At 44.4% G+C, this 18589-nt stretch overlaps 1 protein-coding gene across 9 annotated transcripts in view; it reads right to left on the minus strand.

Annotated features, from left to right (window-relative positions):
- The window catches only part of JPH1 (junctophilin 1), a 91572-nt gene that overhangs the window by 67927 nt on the left and 5056 nt on the right, over nt 1–18589 (minus strand). For 7 of the 9 annotated variants that reach the window (XM_055546291.1, XM_055546288.1, XM_055546290.1 and 4 more), the window contains exon 2: nt 16628–17387. In XM_055546291.1, coding sequence (XP_055402266.1) covers nt 16628–17387 — 760 coding nt within the window. Of the gene's footprint in view, nt 1–2; nt 3647–16627; nt 17388–18589 lie in introns of those variants that run through there. The other 2 variants (XR_008702220.1, XM_055546294.1) reach the window with 2 other exon arrangements.

Here is an 18589-nt window from a genome sequence, read left to right on the forward strand (position 1 = left end):
TGGCAACCCACTCCAGTATTCTTGCCTGGAGAATCCCATGGACAGAGGAGACTGGTGGGCTACAGTCCATGGGGTCGCAGACGAGTCAGATGTGACTTAGTGACTAAACAGCAACAATGATATGTTGCTCAAGGCTCAAATCCCTTACAAAATCACGCCAGACCAGTTCCATCTGGCACAAGACACACCAGTTATACCAAGAATCCCTACCTCTTTATTCAAGCTGCCTAATTTCTCCCCCTTTTCTCCTTACTGGGCCTTCCTTTAGGGCCAGCATTCCTATACATATATGTTTACATAGACACTCTATGGGCTATATCTAAGACTTGTTTTCTTTATTTTGTTGGCTGATGCCTATACTTCCCTGGAAATACCTTTAAAGTCTTATTACTGGGCACTGAATACAGCAGCGGCCCTGTACGATTACAAATATAGCGACTTTAATTTAAAGAAAACTTCTAAACAATCAAGTTTAGTGACTGAACTTCCACGCCACAAAGTGAATGCATTACTGAAGATTCCAAAGCAAAAGAAAGGGAAAACCTTTAAACAAGCTCTTCTTCCCCTTGTTTTCATTTATAGAGCTAAACATTACTGACTGCTCACTTTAAAACCGCATTTTAATAATTCCAACAATGAGTTGAAGGTTATTCTAATTTAGTGAGGAGTAAGAAGAATGGTTTCCCTGGTGGCTCTGGTAGTAAAGAATCTACCTGCAATGAGGGCGCCCCAGGTTTGACCCTTGGGTCGGGGAGCTTCCCTGGAGAAGGGAATGGCTACCCACTCCAGTATTCTTGCCTGGAGAATCCCATGAACAGAGGAGACTGGTGGGCTACAGTCCATGGGGTCACAAAGAGTAGGACAGGACTGAGCAAATGTTTCAGTTTCAAGAATAGCATAATTTTGAAAAGTGCTTTCACTGTCAAATTTATACAGTAACACTAAAAAAAAATACAACAAAATACTACGAAGATATGAGGCCAAGTAAAAAGTCTTTGCAACTGCTTTATGAACAGTCAATTTATTCCCTTTGATACCTGTAAGACTAACCATTTGGAGATTTTAATCTACTTCAAAACCTGTATGGAATGGAGGCAGAGTGCTAACAGCTGACTGAACGAATTACTCTGTGCTCTTATTTAACTACTTCCTATGAGTACAGGTTACCTCGCATCAACTCTAAGCTTGTGCGTGTGGCAGGGGGAGGGAGGGGTTAGACTCACATTTCCTCTTCCCCTTCAGGGCCAGTGCAGTGCTAAATGTGTGAGCACCTAACATACCTCTGTCATGACTGGGGCTCACTGGTACGCTAAGGGTGCTTCAAAACAGCTTCGATCTTGGTTAGACACTCCTCACTACAATTTTCTTTCTAACAATTTACACAGTTATGCATTTCCCCTTGCAATCCATCATCTTCTGATTGCGGACAAGTCTGGAGTTAGAAAAGTAACATGTCACTGATGTTTCACTATCTTTTTTTTCACTCACGGACAGAGTTCTGTAAGAAGCACTGTTGGCAGAGTGATGGGAAATCAAGGTTCAAAAACAGGCAAAGGGAACTTCCCTGGTGGTCCAGTGGTTAAGAATCTCCCTGAAAATGCAGGAGACATGGGTTCAATCCCTGGCCCGGGAAGATCCCACATGCTGAGGGGCCACTAAGCCCATGTGCCACAACAACTGAAGCCCCGGAACTCTAGAACCATGGAGCCGCAACAAGAGAAGGCACCGCAATGAGAAGCTTCTGCTTTCCACAACTAGAGAAAGCCCACACACAGCACCAAAGACCCAGAGCAGCGCCCCCCACCCCCACCAAAAAAAAGCTGCCCTGTATTTAAAACAAAACAAAAAAAACCAGGCAAAGTAGGTGAATTCACTCAATGGTGGAGACCCAGACTGCAGCGTTCTGTGACGGTCTCGTCTCGTTTCCCACTTCCTCACTCCCACTGTACTGGTAAGAACGAGAGACCTGGAAAGATTGCTTGTTCACTATGTTTGAAATAAATCACCCATATTCTAAGAATGAATGAACCTTTCTGCTAATGTGATTCAGGGGCATCAGAGCATCAGACACACGTCTTAGGTCTGCATCTGCCTTTCAGCCCCCACTTCCAGTTCATCCACTTCTGCTCATTTTATCCCTTGCTTCACTACTACCCTCACCCTTGACTGAGTTTTTGTCATCTCCACAGACCACGCCTGCAGTCTTCACCCTACTTAAATCCATCTCAAAGGTAGACGGCTCCCTGCTTGAATTCCTTCAAAGACTCCCCAAGGCCAACAGTTGAAAACTCAGCTCTCAAACCTTTATGACCTTGTTCCTGTGACATCTCAATGTAGCACACGTGAGCAGGCTTGAGGATAACCTGGGAAGTCTGTGAAAGGCAGATCTCTGGGCTTCACCCAAAGGTGTGATAATTCAGTACCAGGTGCAGGACCCGGGGTTTCTCAGCAGCCCTTGGGGTCTGCCCTGTGGTGGATGGAGCACACCTGGGGGAGCACTGCCCTTCCATCCCACTGCCTGGAAGAACTCACCCTGGGTACGCTCCCTACACTGTCTTCCCCAAGATGCTCCAGGCAAAAGGAGCTTGCCAGCACCTGCTTCCTGCCTCATCTCCACAGCTCACGCTCAGCCCCACTCCCTGAAGGCCCCACGTGCATTTGGTGTTCTTCCTCTTCTTTCATGTTTCCAGGTTTTTCTCAGAATTTATGATGTTATACTGACATTATCTGTTTATTCTTGTCTCTGACACAAGATTTGTGGCTGCTGAATGAATAACATCTGTTAAATGAAACAGTGGCAAATGCAGTACATGTCTGTGTGTTCAGTCGCTAAGTAGCATCTGACTCTGTGACCCTCTGGTCTGTAGCCCGCCAGGTTCCTCTGTCCATCTCCAGGCAAGAATACTGGAGTGGGTTGCCATTTTCTTCTCCAGAGGTTCTTTCTGACCCAGGGATTGAACCTGCATCTCCTGCACTGGCAGGCAAGGTTCTTTATCACTGAACCATCAGGGAAGACCAAAATGCAGTTCAGTTCAGTCGCTCAGTCGTGTCTGACTCTTTGCGACCCCATGGACTGCAGCACACCAGGCCTCCCTGTCCATCACCAACTCCCGGAGCTTACTCAAACTCATGTCCACTGAGTCGGTGATGCCATCCAACAATCTCATCCTCCGTCATCCCCTTCTCCTCCCACCTTCAATCTTTCCCAGCATCAGGGTCTTTCAAATGAGTCAGTTCTTCACATCAGTGGCCAAAGTATTGGAGTTTCAGCTTCAGTGTCAGTCCCTTCCAATGAATATTCAGGACTGATCTCTTTTAGAATGGACTGGTTGGATCTCCTTGCAGTCCAAGGGACTCTCAAGAGTCTTCTCCAACACCACAGTTCAAAAGCATCAATGCTTCGGCGCTCAGCTTTCTTTATAGTCCAACTCTCACATCCATACATGACTACTGGAAAAACCAAAGCTTTGAGTAGATGGATCTTTGTTGGCAAAGTAATGTCTTTTCTTTTTAATATGCTGTCTAAGTTGGTCATAGCTTTTCTTCCAAGGAGCAAGAGTCTTTTAACTTCATGGCTGCAGTCACCATCTGCAGTGATTTATATGACTTCATAGTTCTGCTTCCAGACAGATCTTCCTTTAAGAGCCTATAGAGAGAATGTGGGGTAAAGAAAAAATCCCAACCCAATTCGCAAAGTCCAGTGGAGGTTAAAGCCCTGGATTCTGATGGTGACGCTGCCTGGGATCCTCCCTTGCTAGGATGTCTACTGGCCTTGTGACCTTCCTATGCCTTGGTTTCCCACATGCTCAGTGTTGCCATGGGGATGAGAGGAGGCGACTGATGACAAGGTCACGGCACGGGTCCAGGTTCCAGGTAACTGGCCAAAAGGTAGCACCCCAACTGCTATCCTCACACCAAAAGGGGAAGGGCGTTTGCACTGATGTGTGATATATATGGGGGACCGCTAAGGAGTATCTACACTACTTCCATATCTGGAAACACTGCCAAAAAATTCACTAACTGCTCAACAGCTACCTTTGGTGTCTCTGAATCCATATGCTGCTCATGAGACTTCTGCTACTGTCAAAAATCATACCTTATAGACTCTAGGAAGAATTTTTAATTTAAATTAAAATGTGATTTAAATTAAATCCAGGCAAGAATACTAGAGTAGGTTGCCATTTTTTTTCTCCAGGGGATCTTCCCAACCCAGGGATCAAACTCACATCTCCTGTATTGGCAGGTGGGTTCTTTACCACTAGCACCACCTGGGAAGCCCCACTAAATATTTAAACATTCTGATATTTTTAAAAGAATGCGTAGTCATCTTCCCTTCAGCACAATACAATTCTTATATACTCTAGCATATATACTGCTGGCATTCCTACTGTCACATAAGATTACATGTTTGGAGGGACATTTGATCAACTTTTTCTAACTTAGTCCAGGCCTGCTACGGATCTTGAGGGTGATCACAGAAGACAAACAGGGGCTAGGCAAAGGAAAGGGGCCTGGGAGGGAAGGCATCCCAGGCGGACAAGAGTCGCCTGTGCAAATAGCACAGGAAATTGTCTACCATAAGTGGCCCAGGCTGGGTTAAGTGCTTCTGGTGGGGCCCTCCAAGTTGCAGCCCTGCCTTGCTCCCAGCTCTTGTCCTGGTGCAAGAAGCCTGCCACCTTCCCCAATCTTCACGACACGTTTTCTTTCTTACTCATCTCTCTATTCCTAGGGCCTAGTGCCACGCCTGGACAGAGCTGGCATGTTTGCCAAATGATGTTTCTGTAGCATAATAATTTCTGAGAATGATATTTTGTTCCCATGTGTTGCCAAGACAGAAACAGGCCAACAGATCTTGCTCACTGGGTAGGTCCCTTGAGCACAAATCTTAGAAAGCATAATTTCACAAATTCAGGAACAGACATTCTGATACCTGCATTGCATTAAGGCAAAAGGCTCCCAAGCATTTAACGTGTGAATTGCTTTACCGCTACTTCTTAAAAAAGAGCTGTGTCTAGTATCGTGTACAAGGAATTCTTCCTTCTTGGCAGGCCTCATCAATGTCTTTGCTCTTCAGGGCTAGTGTCTTGAGTTCTCCACATACAGTACAAACCCTTTCTGAGTTCCAGGCCCATGTCCCCTTTTGTCTTTGGCACCAGCAACTCAAAACTCAAGAAGTTAAAAAAAATCCCAATTCTTCCTCCTCTCTAAATCTGTACTTTCCTCCCTGGTCCCTGTCTCCATAAACTGGACCGGCATCCATCCGGTTGGCCACACCAGAAACTTGAGTCACTGACTCGTCTTTTTCTGTTCTCTGCACCGTCAACCAAACATCAGGTGCTCCTGAGTCAGCCTGGGAGGCTTCCACCCGTACATTCACCTTTTCCCATCTTCACTGCCATGGCTCAGCTCAGCCCGTGGGCGCTTACCAAGATTACTAGTTAGCCGATTACTACTTAATCTGTCTCCAGTCTTACTTCCTGCCCCTTCCACCCTTCAATCTCTATACCACCTCCAAGCAGAGTAATCTTTTTAGAATTTGATCATGTAATTCTTTTGCCTGAAACTATCAATAGCTCTCTCCTGTCTTCAGGATAAGGTCCAAATTTCTCCTTAAAAGTCAGGGAGCCCTTGCTTACTTCTCCACCTCATCTCTCAACACCCCCCACCTAGTACCCTCTTTTCCAACCTTACCAAACATTTAATGGCACCCCACTCCAGTACTCTTGCTTGGAAAATCCCATGGATGGAGGAGCCTGTTAGGCTGCAGTCCATGGGGTCGCTAAGAGTCGGACACGACTGAGTGACTTCACTTTCACGCATTGGAGAAGGAAATGGCAACCCACTCCAGTGTTCTTGCCTGGAGAATCCCAGGGATGGGGGAGCCTGGTGGGCTTCCGTCTATGGGGTCACACAGAGTCGGACACGACTGAAGTGACTTAGCATAGCATAGCAATACACTGTGCCCACTGTCCTTTTGCACTATCCACCATGTTCTTCTGTAAAATGTCTACACACCCTTTAGTTCCAAGCTGGATACCACCTGCAGAATCTCACCTCCAGCCCCAACCTATGATTAAGCTCCTCCTCAATGGACATGGGTTTGGGTGGACTCCGGGAGTTGGTGATGGACAGGGAGGCCTGGTGTGCTGTGGTTCATGGGGTCACAAAGAGTCGGACACAACTGAGCGACTGAACTGAACTGATGTACTACCTGGACTTTCCTGGTGGTTCAGATGGTAAAGAATCTGCCTGCAATGTAGGAGACCCGGGTCAGATTCCTCGGTTGGGAAGATCCCCCAGAGAAGGGAATGGCAACCCACACCAGTATTCTTGCCTGGAGAACCCCATGGACAGAGGATCCTGGCAGGCTACAGTCCATGAGGTCGCAGAAGAGTTGAACACAACTGAGTGACTCTCTCCCTCCCTCCCTCTCTCTCTCTCTCTCTCACACACACACACACGCTAACTAAACTCATAGCAAGGTGCAAATCATCCAATAGATAACTGCTTTTTAAAATCTATACCAACCAAACACTATTACTGAATTAGGCCCTAATCATAATTTTATATTTACACAGTAAGAAATCAGTGAATATTACAAAGAACAATCAGAATTAGTATTTCACTGAGATAAGAACCTTATAAAATGGGCTGGTAACCAAGTATCTGGGCTTCCCAAGTGGCTCAGTGGTAAAGAATCTCCCTGCAATGTAGGAGACACAGGAGACATGGATTCAATCCCTGGGTTGGAAAAATCCACTGGAGGATGAAATGGCAACCCACTCCAGTATTCTTGGTGGGAAAGTCACATGGACAGAGGAGTACAGTCCATGGGGTCTCAAAGAATTGAATGCAACTGAACATGCGCGCGCACACAGAACCAAGTATCTTTTCTGGGACTCTAGGCCAGACTGTTAACTAACGTGTTAACTGACAATGGATTGGGGTTAGAGGTACCACTCTTTCAGGCTATTTGCGTCTTTTACAAGGTAACTTGTCAGTCCATAGCTCATAGATCCCGAAATCACTGGGATGAGCTGGAGGAGGTGGGAAAAAGTGACCATGGCTGGTGGAGGGTGGATGGAGCTCCATCGTCTGACATTCCACCATCCTCACTCTTGAATCCTAAAACCAAGCTCCCATAGGATTTTTCATCATGTTTTGACTTGGAGGCTCTACCCCCATGAATCTCAAACCTTTCCCCTAACAGATGGAGGTAAACAGATGAAATCTTGAAATACTAATTCCAAAAAGCTTCCTCACCAATAATAAAAAAATGAAGCTGACAGAGATATCTAGACCAAGCAACTGAGATCAAAATTTGATTGACCTGATATCGTAAAGAGGCTTCCCAGTCGCACTAGTGCTAAAGAATCCATCTGCCAACATCTGCAGAAGTTGTAAGAGATGTGGGTTTGATCCCTGGGTTCGGAAGATCCTCTAGAGTAGGAAGTGACAACCTGCTTCAGTATTCTTACTTGGAAAATTCCATAGGCAGAGAAGCCTGGTGGCCCCATACAGTCCATGGAGTCAAAAAGAGTTAGACACAAATGAACAAAATTAACAAAAATTTTACCTCATTTCCAGTTTTTAAAAAACAACAACAAAAAAATATAACAAATGATGTGTTATCTCTAGCATAATTGTTTTTAAAACACTAGAAAGTGGATTAATTGTATTTTACTTGGCTTGAATAAGTTTCTTTGGGTGCATAGGGAAATTCTAAGAAGATTTGACTTCAAAGAGCTGTACTACTTTCAAGGCGATCTTGATTCCTCACACCTTAATTAAATTTCTGATAAAGCAGCTTATTCTGAGTTGAGCATATTATACGAATAAATATGAAACACCAACCGAAACAGAAGGGCTAAATTATTAAAAGCTGATTTGGTTGTAGTCTCAAGAGGCCATTGGACTAAAGCTGAGTGACTTACATAAATACCTTTGGCATTTGTTGGATCCTGTTCCTAAACACAATGTTCATATTTCATCTATAATAAGAAAAGCATCTCAAAGATTTGCAAGGCACTGGTCTTGCAAGCGTCCAGTTTGGTGTCTTGAGTAAAGTGAGATTGGCAGAGTCAGCTTAATCCATAATGGAAAGTTGTGAGCAGGGTGCTGGGGCCGCCTGGCAGCTGCAGCTCCCAGGCGTCTGCCCGCTAGGTGAGCATGTGCACACGACTCTGCCACTGGCTCCCTAAAGAGCTTCTCCAGGGCAAAGCGCAGGTTCACACAGAGCCCGTGGGCTGGAACTTGAATGCAATCATGCCTCCAGCCTTACGATAAACAGTGTACTAGGGTGGTTTCCATTACAACCAAGTTGTACTAAAAAGTATCTGCTGCCTTCATTTTTCATATTGACTGAATCAGTCAAGTGTCGTATTTCACAGTTCACTGAGATGGAATCTGCTGAAATCTGGGCTGTCTGCAGCAAACTCAGATTTCAGCAGTTAAAACCAGGCCAACATGCGTCCCCAAAACCTAGCTTCTCATCACCCTGGATTGTTTTTTTCCCTCTGGTCCTCAGAGCCTGTTTTCACCAAATAGGTCTCTGCAGAATTGACTCACCTCATGGCCCGTCCACCCCACGCATGGCACCCTTCTCCTCACCCTCCCTGCTCAGTCACAGTGGGTAGCCGTGCCTGCACCATTCAGGGTTTCACAAGGAATGTTTCTAATGGCTCTAGAGTGTGGGTAACTGTGCGGTCATCCCAGGATGACAGCCCAAGACCGAGTTTCATTAAATCGGAATTACTTGGACATACCTGTTAATCATGAAAACTCAGGCTCACCTCAATGCCCCAGGGTTTCTGAATGGGCCTGGCACTGGTAGGGCTGGATGAAGAATTTTTTAAAGAAAGATCTTTAGAAACGAGATGACCTAAGAACACTTTACAAGGTGCGGGTAACAGTGTGTTCCAATGTCACGTGTAATGACCTGTTAAGCCACCAAGTTATGTAACGTCAGAGCTGAAAGAGAGGAGCGGGCGTGGGCCTGCTCTGGGTCCCTGAGTTTGGCCTCTAGATAAGCATTATAGCCAGGCTCAGCCCTCTGTCCGTGGGCACAACAGGGCTGATGCCGAGGTCATCTTTGTGGTTTCAGCTGTCTCTCGGCAAGCTGCAGAATTCTCAGTGACTGCTTGGGCCCCTTAAGAAGTCCTGGGCCTTGTGATAGGAAGAAGAAGTGTGTCTTTCAACAGCCTGGAGAAGAGCATGAGGAAATCAGAGCAGGCACCTCACTTGCTCCCACGGGAAATGGGCCATTTTTGGTAAAAAGGAGAAACAAGTATTTAAAACTTTTCAAATGGGCAATCCAGGGACTTCCCTGGTGGCCTGGTGGCTAAGACTTGGAGCTGCCAAGGCAGGGGACTGGGGTTCCCTCCCTGGCCAGGGAACTCGCTCCCACATGCCTCAACTAAGACCTAGTACAGCCAAGAAAAAAAATTAAAATAAAAATGAACACTTTTATGTGCAATATGAAACCATAACACACATTAAGGGTAATGGTGACCTACATGAATATACCCGAACAGTATGAAGTCCTTGCCCTCTCGTCTTCAGGACAGGACCCCAGTCTAGCCTGGCTTCATAGAAACACATGTGCCATTTCTCTGTTCATCTTCTCTTCGGTCTCAAAAAGTCTAATCTTCTGTTGACAGTATGCTGACTCCAAACCGACTGAGGCTTCTGGGAAAGGGGTGGGGGTGTGGAGACAGACACACACACACACATGCGAACGTCTGCACACAGGTGGTCAAGCTTGGTAAACTTAATTCCTTCCCTTTTGCTTAGCCCTATTTCTGCTTCCCAAGCCTTCCTTCCCTTCCTCCTTCTTAGTCTGGCTTCTCAGTCTCCTATCAACCTTCCCTTTTGGGAATGGCACCCGAAAGGGCAACACACTTTCTAAAATGTTAACTAGACATAGTGATGTACAGGTTAAAGTCCCATGACACCCATTCTTTCATTTGACCCTTAAAATGACCCTCCCATACAGAAAAAGTCAAGCATCAATCCCCACTCGTGGTAATTTTTCTGTACCTCAGGGCCTGAGTGTTTTAATCAAGCCTCTGAAATTTGCTTGCAGGGGGCTGGTGAGAGCAGGTGGACAAAGGGTGACAGACAGCAAAAGCAGATATGGAAGAACACAAGAGACACAACTAAAGAAAATGGCAATTCTCTCCCCTGTTGTAAATTCCCATATTTTAGGTGACTTCCCCACAAATTACTTTTTTAACATACTTTTCATTAAAATGACTTATGAGGCATTATAAGAAATTCAGCTTCCTATGAAAAAAATCACTTTTCGCTAATAGTGGAAAATTAACCAGAGTCCCCATAGAAGAAACAAAACAACTCATGGAAAAGGTAACCTAAAACTGTTTTTAAAGATACGATATGGCCACCAATATTACTGAAAATACATAAATACAGAAGATAAACTATAATAGTATCAATTTGCAAAAGAGAAAGAGAATCCTCTTGTCCAACAGAATTTAAGAATCTCAAATTCCTTGCCCTTCACAATCACTTGGCAGAAATTGAGCTTTTGGCGGCAATAAGTTTAATCTGGATCCATAACACACACTGACTCATGTCTGACTTTGGGTTTTAATTACTAATAAGCGAAGTGTGAATCCAGTCGAGTAATCTTGTGAGAGACTGTTCCATTGATTTCGTATTCACTTATTCAAATGAATACGAAAAATGACTCCAAAATCACTGGACAAGAAAAACTTTCAAAAGGAAACAGCTGAATATTTAGCAAACTTAGATTTCTAAAAGACAATAATAAGCTCTTATGTTCTGCCCTATCACAAGTTTTGGTGATGTCAACTATGAAGGATGAGCCAACATTATTGCAGTTAGTAAAAGCTGACTTTCTGGAAATTTCTCATCTGTTTAGGTAAGTGCTCACAGGTATTCCTGACCAGCTCATACCAATGAAAAAAGGAGTTAACAGTTCAGGTTAACCAGGAGCTCGTATTCCCTGGCTATGCTTTAGTTTTGACACTTTAATGATGTTGACCTAATTAGGGGAAAGGGCAGCTGTAACACACACCTTTGCATTTTTTGCACTTCCTTTATTGCCAGATTATACGATGATGAATTGTGAGAAGCAGGCTTCCTGCCTGAGAACTGCGGTTTCAAAACGTCCGGCAAAACGGAATTAGAAGCACTGGCAATGTTCAAACCCAAAGCAGTGAGGATTTATTTCACTCATTCATCAAATATTTACTAGAGCTCTTATAAAAGTGCCCTGATCTAAACTGCTGCTGCTAAGTCACTTCAGTGATCTAAACTAGCTGCTGGGAATTACAGATCTGCGCCCAGCCACCCTCAGGGCCTGGCTCTCCAGTCCAGTTGGGAGAAAAATACAACACAAATATACTGAAACACAATGACAATGCAGACTGATTGCGGGTGCGGAGCCGGGGGAGAGTCTGGACTGTGGGGGATGCAGTGGGGTGGGAGGGGGCGGGAATAGGGAGACCCTCTGTGAAGAGGAGGTTTTAGGTCTAAACCAGAGTGGGGAGCACCCCAAGCGGCTGGCCAGGGGAGCTGGGCAGGGGTGCCAGGCATGGGGAGGGATAAGCGAAGACTTTCCTGAAGGAAAACTGTTGTAGCTGAGTCATCCTGGGCAATGAGGAAAGAGAGAGTGGCATGAAATTGTAAGGTATCTTTTTTCTAAAAGAGAAGTATGGGAAATAGATTTTTCCTATAGGATTAAAACGAAAATACTATGTCATTTTAATATGTAAGTTCAAAACTGGCAAGTAGGGACTCTAATCTCTGGTTCTGCAAATGGACACAGCAGGCTCAACAGACCCCTTGATCCTGAGGTCGTCCGTGTGCTATCTGGCTGCTTCCACACCCCCCCGAGTGACTCCTGTGACAAGCACATAAAGACTGGGCAGGGGACATGGTCAAGGTGCTGCCATTACCACCGGAAGTGGCAGTGATGGTTGGGGAGAGGTTGGGAGCAGATGGTCCCACCCCACTAACTGGATTGTCCCATCAGTGACACTTCAGAGCGGTCCTGGGGGCCTCCCAGCCCACCACCCAACTAGCTGCAGTGAGACTGGCCACAGAGTCAGTGGGTTAGGGACACTCCCACTCAGCTCCATCCTCCCTTAGTTTTCTTTCTTCTGATCTGCCACAATCAAGATTACATAAACACCTATGGTTCTCAATTGCTTTAGGCCTTTTCATCGAGGCTCTTCCACCCTTATAGCAGATAGCTACTCTAAGGGGCTTCCCTGATGGCTCAGTGGTAAAGAATCCACCTGCCAATGCAGGAGACGCGGGTTTGATCCCGGGGTTGGTAAATCCCCCAGAGAATGAAATGGCCACTCACTCCAGTATTCCTGCCTGGGAAATCCCATGGACAGAGGAGCCTGACAGGTTACAGTCCATGGGGTCACAAAAGAGTTGACAAAACTTAGTGACTAAATGACAACAACTTCCTCTAAGTTCCAGATGCTACAAAGCTGTTTTTTTTTTTTTTTTTTTTTTTGTCTATGCTGCTGCTGCTGCTTCTAAGTCACTTCAGTCGTGTCTGACTCTGTGCGACCCCATAGACGGCAGCCCACCAGGCTCCCCCGTCCCTGGGATTCTTCCCCTTCCTAAATTATCTGTTCATTTCCACAGAAGTGTGGCTCTCCAAGGGTCACTTATTTGCTGTCTTTCAACCAAATGCCTCACGTTAAAATTCTTCCTTAAAATATTTTTCTTGAGGAACAGTCATTTGAACGTCTCTCTTAAGGAATTACTGAAGTCAAGAGTTAGTGGCGTAAAAAAATGACCAAATGAGAAAAGTAAATGATATGACAGGGAGAGTGAGGTGATCCCTAGCAGTGCCTGAGTCTCTGCATCCAGAAATGAGGAGCTTGAGATGTACAGGGCTGCTCCCCTTCCTCCTGAACGTTTCTTTAAAATCAAGGTTGAGACACTATCTTAATTCCATGTGATGATATGACAGGGAGAGTGAGGTGATCCCAAGCAGTGCCTCAGTCTCTGTGTCCAGAAATGAGGAGCTTGAGATGTACAAGGGCTGCTCCCCTTCCTCCTGAACGTTTCTTTAAAATCAAGGTTGAGACACTATCTTAATTCCATGTGATGATTTTTACCCTCAGGACCAAGACAAGAGGGGAGCAAAACATTCTGTTACATCTTATAAACATGGAATTAGAACAGAAAAGTTACAGGAGCCAGCAAATTATTAGCATCCCTTAAAGTTCTAACTCTAAATGCTAACCTGCAAGGCAACTCAGTATCTACAGACTGTTGCATCATTTCTATCACCTACTACCTCTTAGGTGATCCTCATATTCGCTGATGTAGAAGAAATAAACAGGGGTCCATAATAAGACTTCAGAAATAAGCTTCTTGTGTTTCCTAGGATGATGTACCACTGCCTATTCTAAGAAGTAAAGATCCAGAGATTTACCATGCTTTCCTGAATCTTTGTGCTGAAGTTGGTTGGTACCATGTCTCCTGATTTTCCTGAGCTGCCATTATTGGGGAGTACAATTGTTATCCCTCAAAGGCTTTGCTTCAAGCTAAAATAAGGTGATGGTACAAAGGTGGACCCATTTCCTTGGGATTTCAGAAACAAGCAACAATCTCTATAGCACAAGAAATAATAGCAATACAACAATAATTAACACTACCAGTCAGGCAAACTGAAGTGGTCAGTAACTATTAATACATCATCTCCCTTTGCTGCTAATGGTGAACCAGTGATTTCAACAGTGGCCGCTGCCAGGAGTCTTACTTTCTAGTTCTTATTCTGCCATCATTGGAGCAGAAAAAGGGGCAGGGAAAGGGGAAGTGTGTCTTTATGTTCTTAAACCTTTGATTATTTTTTAAAGACAAAAACACATTAAGTAAATAACTACTGCTAGAGGGGCCAGGAAGGACTGAGCAAGTTGCAAGTCTCTGTATCTGGAGAAGTCATTAAAGCAGAATCTGGAAAGAGACTAAAAACAGTGAAAGTAAAATATAAAAGGTTAACAGGGTAGTAAACTTTTTTTTTTTTTTGACCTATTGTGTCATTGAAAGAGTATTTTTTTTTATTGTAGTAAGAATACTTAACATGAAATCTACCCTATTAAACATTAAGCACCCAATACTTAGACTGTAAAGAATCTCCCTGCAATGCAGGAGACCCGGATTCAATCCCTGGGTTGGGAAGATCTGCTGGAGAAGGGAATGGTTACCCACTCCAGTATTCTTGCCTGGAGAATTCCATGGACAGAGGAACCTGGTGGGCTACAGTCCATGGGGTCACAAAGAGTTGGGCACAACGTAGTGACTAACACTTTCACTTATTTTTTACAGTATTATCTCCAGGCACAAGGCGGTAGAAAGCTCTAGGACTTATTTCTGTTTAACATGAAACTTTATACCTTGGAACAGCACCTTGCAAATGCTCCTTCAGCCCCTGGCAACCACCATTTTATTGCTTCTACGTGTTGGACCATTACAGATCCTTCCTATAAGTAGAATTATGCAATATATTTGTTCTGTGATGGACTTATGTCACTTAGCAAAATGAACTGGGCATTTTTTAAAAAGCCAAGTGAAATCTTAAGAAGTAGTTAACTAGCTAGTTAGTACAAGGTCTTAAGATGTTTGTTGATTATAAACTATTATAACAGAATACTCGCAGACTATATAACACCCTCCTCCCCCAAAGACTTTCGACAGAGAGACTGTGGCTAGCTAGGACTTGGATAAGAGTTTTATGAAACTGTTATAATCAGAGATCTTTGCATCACAACCTTTCATTATGTAGGTTCCTCCAATTTAAACTAATCATAAAAGTCAATAATTAAAGTAAGCATAAGAAAGTCATTTGCTAGCATGTCCCGCATAGGTTCATTTTTCACCTGCCAAGATTGAATTACCTCTTGTATATCACTAGGTGACAATAAAAGGGAAGAAGCCAAGAGTGCATTTCAAATTAGAGGCTAAGAACTAACAAAGAGTATCTCACTAGCTCTAAAAGTTAGCTGAGGGCCACGAAGGCTAACAAGGTTACATGTGCCAAGTACCCTATCTACCAGCAAAGTGAAAAACAAGTCAATGCAATGCTCGGTGATCACAGAAAACCATCATCTAAAATAAATGATGCTCAGCAGAGAAGAGAGGAAAGACCCTTCCTCAAAGTCTGTGCCTATTAACAGGCAATATTAACTTTAAAACAGGGTCAGTTTGGGATAGAGATGTAAATCTTGAGTACTTTTATATCTAAAAATATTGCAAAACACAAGACGGCCTCCAGTTTCCAGTGTGTCAGACACTTAAAAGTAAACAGTAGCCATAAAACAGGAGCATTTTTTAAAAAGAAATTTCAGACATCTGGAAATATTAAGTTGCACAATATGAAATGGCCATTTTTGTATATTAAAAGTCTGAACATCAAAAATTACAGGTGATTCCACCAAAGAAAAGGCAGGGCTTATTAATTTAATGTTAAGAATTAAAGTTTGAAGACATACTACGAGTCTTTAGTTTCATAAGGAGGTTTACTTCAGTGGGAGAATATTACTAAAGTAAGAAAAGGATTTTCAATATTCTGTGCTAAACGTATATCTCAAATCACACAGAACTGGGGCCAGTCACTATTTGCTTAAATAAGACTAAGAATAAAGTCTTCCATGTATAACCAGCCCTTTTTCATTTTTGTATAACATATGACACTCATCCCTAATAACATTTTCTATTCCCAATTAATTTCTCCATCTTCCTGGTTGAATGCTTGAATCCAGCTATTAATAGTAAAACTTTAGGTGCATGGACCTTCTGTGCCCACATACACCCCACTTCTCAATCTATTATTCACTGCTTTCTCCTACTCACTCCAGCCCTTCTCTACCGCTCTTTCTTTCAAACTTGGCACACTGACAGTCCCATCTGTCCGTGTCAGGCTCTCCCCACCCCCTTCCTTTTAATACACCAGTGATCTAATCTTTCTTGCCTAGAATGGGGGGATTCTGCTTAGCCCCAATCCCTCTGCCTTTCCCATACAGGTGAGTTCTGTTGTTCAAAGAATGCTTGACGGATTTTGTCCTAGAACTCTCCATTTCTGCCTTATTTAGACCTTGATCACTTGCTCAAAACCAATTTCACCTAGAAGGCATCAATAAACAGAATGTGAATATTATAAATGAGGATAATTTTCTACGGAGGAGTTGTACACACCTGCAACTTTAATATTAGAATAAAAAGGTTCACCTACACTGGGTAGGTTTCCTTGTGGATGGATATTTTCTTCCCAGCACACGATGTACTATGTTCTCTCTGGAAGTATTTCAGTGGTACTTTTTTGTCTTTTTTAAAACAGGCTTTCTGGACTCTGGGAAATGTACACAGGCACTGAGTGAACTCCATCACGTTTAGTATTAAGGAAGTAATTTTAAGAGGAAGGGGACCGCAATGCGCCTTCAACACTTTTTCAGGATGGAGAGTTTCAAGTACTTGTCTGCCTCATTCTATCCGGCTTAATCCTTTTCCACTTCTGGTTCTGGAACCCTATGCCGCCAAAGGACTGACACACACAGATTATCTGATGTTCTACCGTTTCCAAAGACCCGGGCAGTACCACCCTCCGGTGTTTACATACCTGGAGTTTGCTATTTCCACTTTGGTTCTTGCCATGGCGGCTGCCCGTTGTGCGCCTTCGATCGCTCTGTCCACCTTCTCCCTAGTTTTTGTATTTCTTATTGGTATCAGCTGCTTCCTTATTCCACGGACCAGGATATTATTTTTGTATTTTCCCTCTTCCTTGGAGCCATCGGGAAAGACAGTGCAGCCGTAGCCGTGCCTCTTGTTATTTGCCCACTCGCCTTCGTACTTCATACCGTTGGAGCGCTCGCTGATGCCGAAGCCTGTGCGCTTGTCGTTCTTCCACTCGCCCATGTAGATCTCCGTGGTGGTGGCGTCCACGTGGTCTTCCACGGGGCAGAAGTCACAGTCGACGTCGCCAAAGCTGATGGTGGAGTTGGCGTCGCTGGAGCTGATCCGGCTCATGGCTGCGTCGCTGCGGACCGAGCTGCGCTTGCTGGAGATGGACGACTTGGACTCGGACTTGCGCAGTTTCATGCTTCCCAGGAGGGAGCCCCGGCGGAAGAGTCCGCCCTTCTTCTTACCCGAGAGCTCGGCATCGGCGTGAAAGTTGAGCACGAAGCCGCCGCGGGTGCCGGCCGGGCTGTCGGCCGCGGCCGCGGCGTCGTGGAGCACGCTGCCGTTGCTCTGCTCGCTGCGCAGCGAGGCCAGCGACGTGCGCAGCGGCGAGCGGATCACCGTGGCCATGCCGTAGGGCACGCTCTGGCGCACGCCGTAGCCGTGCCGCATGCCGCCGGCCCACTGGCCCTGGTAGGTACCTTCGAGAGAGCGCAAGAGAGCACAGCGTGAGCCCGGGGCCGCAGATAGGCCGATGGGGGCGTGGGTGCGCACATGGAGAGCCCTGCGCGCGGGCCCAGGGACTCAAGGCCCAACCCCCCACACTGCCTAGTCAATTCTAAGCCATGCTTCGGAAATTCCCTTTGTGAATCCCCCACCCTGAAGTGTTGTGTCTAGGCCGTTTCTGTAATTGTATATCAGCTTTGGGGATACATATGTATCCCCAAACAAGTGTGCTGCTTACCTTTGGTAAAATTGAGAGGAAGCCAGAGGAAAATTTCCACTCTTAACCCTATGGAATTCATCTCAGAGCAAAGGTGTGCCTGACAGTGCCCATTAAAACTTTGTTGACACCATTTTTTCAATGAATATTATGACTTCTCACGAATAGGATAATCTCTAATCTAAATCTACATAGGTTTTTCCGATAGGTGTTTGTTTGTTTGTTTTTTTGCTTTTCACTGAAAACATTTTACAAAGCACTGACTTCTAATACAAGAGAGTGATCATTAGAAAACTTTTCTCCCCTTAAATTAACACATCAAAACCCCCTCTGAGGAAGGCAGTGCAATAGCAGACGAAGAAATGAGCTCTATTTGTGAGTTGTATTTTTACTAATCTAACTGAAAAATGAAAGACTTCAGGTCTGGCAGTTTGACATTCCAACAAGCTCAAAGACCTAAAATTATTAGTGATCTGAATGATTGGAACATGAGTTGTCAAACAAGTTTTCTTACATTTTCTTTCTACCACATTCATCATGTTCTTTTAGGGCAGGGAAAACTATTTAATATTCAGGATTATTATTTAGTTTGGGGTGAACCTTTTTAAGCTGAGAGGGATTTGACAAATAGAATATATATTCTGAACAGAGTGAACCATTATGAAAAAACGGGCAATTTGTTTTAACATTTTGTACTTCCAAGTGAAAAGGTCAAGATCTGTCCCATATTTGCTAAATTTCTGCTTTCTTCTGGCCATTCTCCTCATGGTTTCCCTAGCTTCTGCCACTGTTCTATGAACCACATCATAAACTAGAAACATTCTGAGGGCAGGCATTACTTCATAGGAGAACACAAAATGTCCACACTCCTAGCTGTGTGTCCTGTGGTATGTAGATGTTTGATGACTTTATAATAAACAGCTGTGGTGGCTAAAAAGCATGCACTATTTATTTACCTTT

The sequence above is a fragment of the Bubalus kerabau genome, chromosome 14 (assembly GCF_029407905.1).
Source record: "Bubalus kerabau isolate K-KA32 ecotype Philippines breed swamp buffalo chromosome 14, PCC_UOA_SB_1v2, whole genome shotgun sequence".
Taxonomy (NCBI): domain Eukaryota; kingdom Metazoa; phylum Chordata; class Mammalia; order Artiodactyla; family Bovidae; genus Bubalus; species Bubalus kerabau.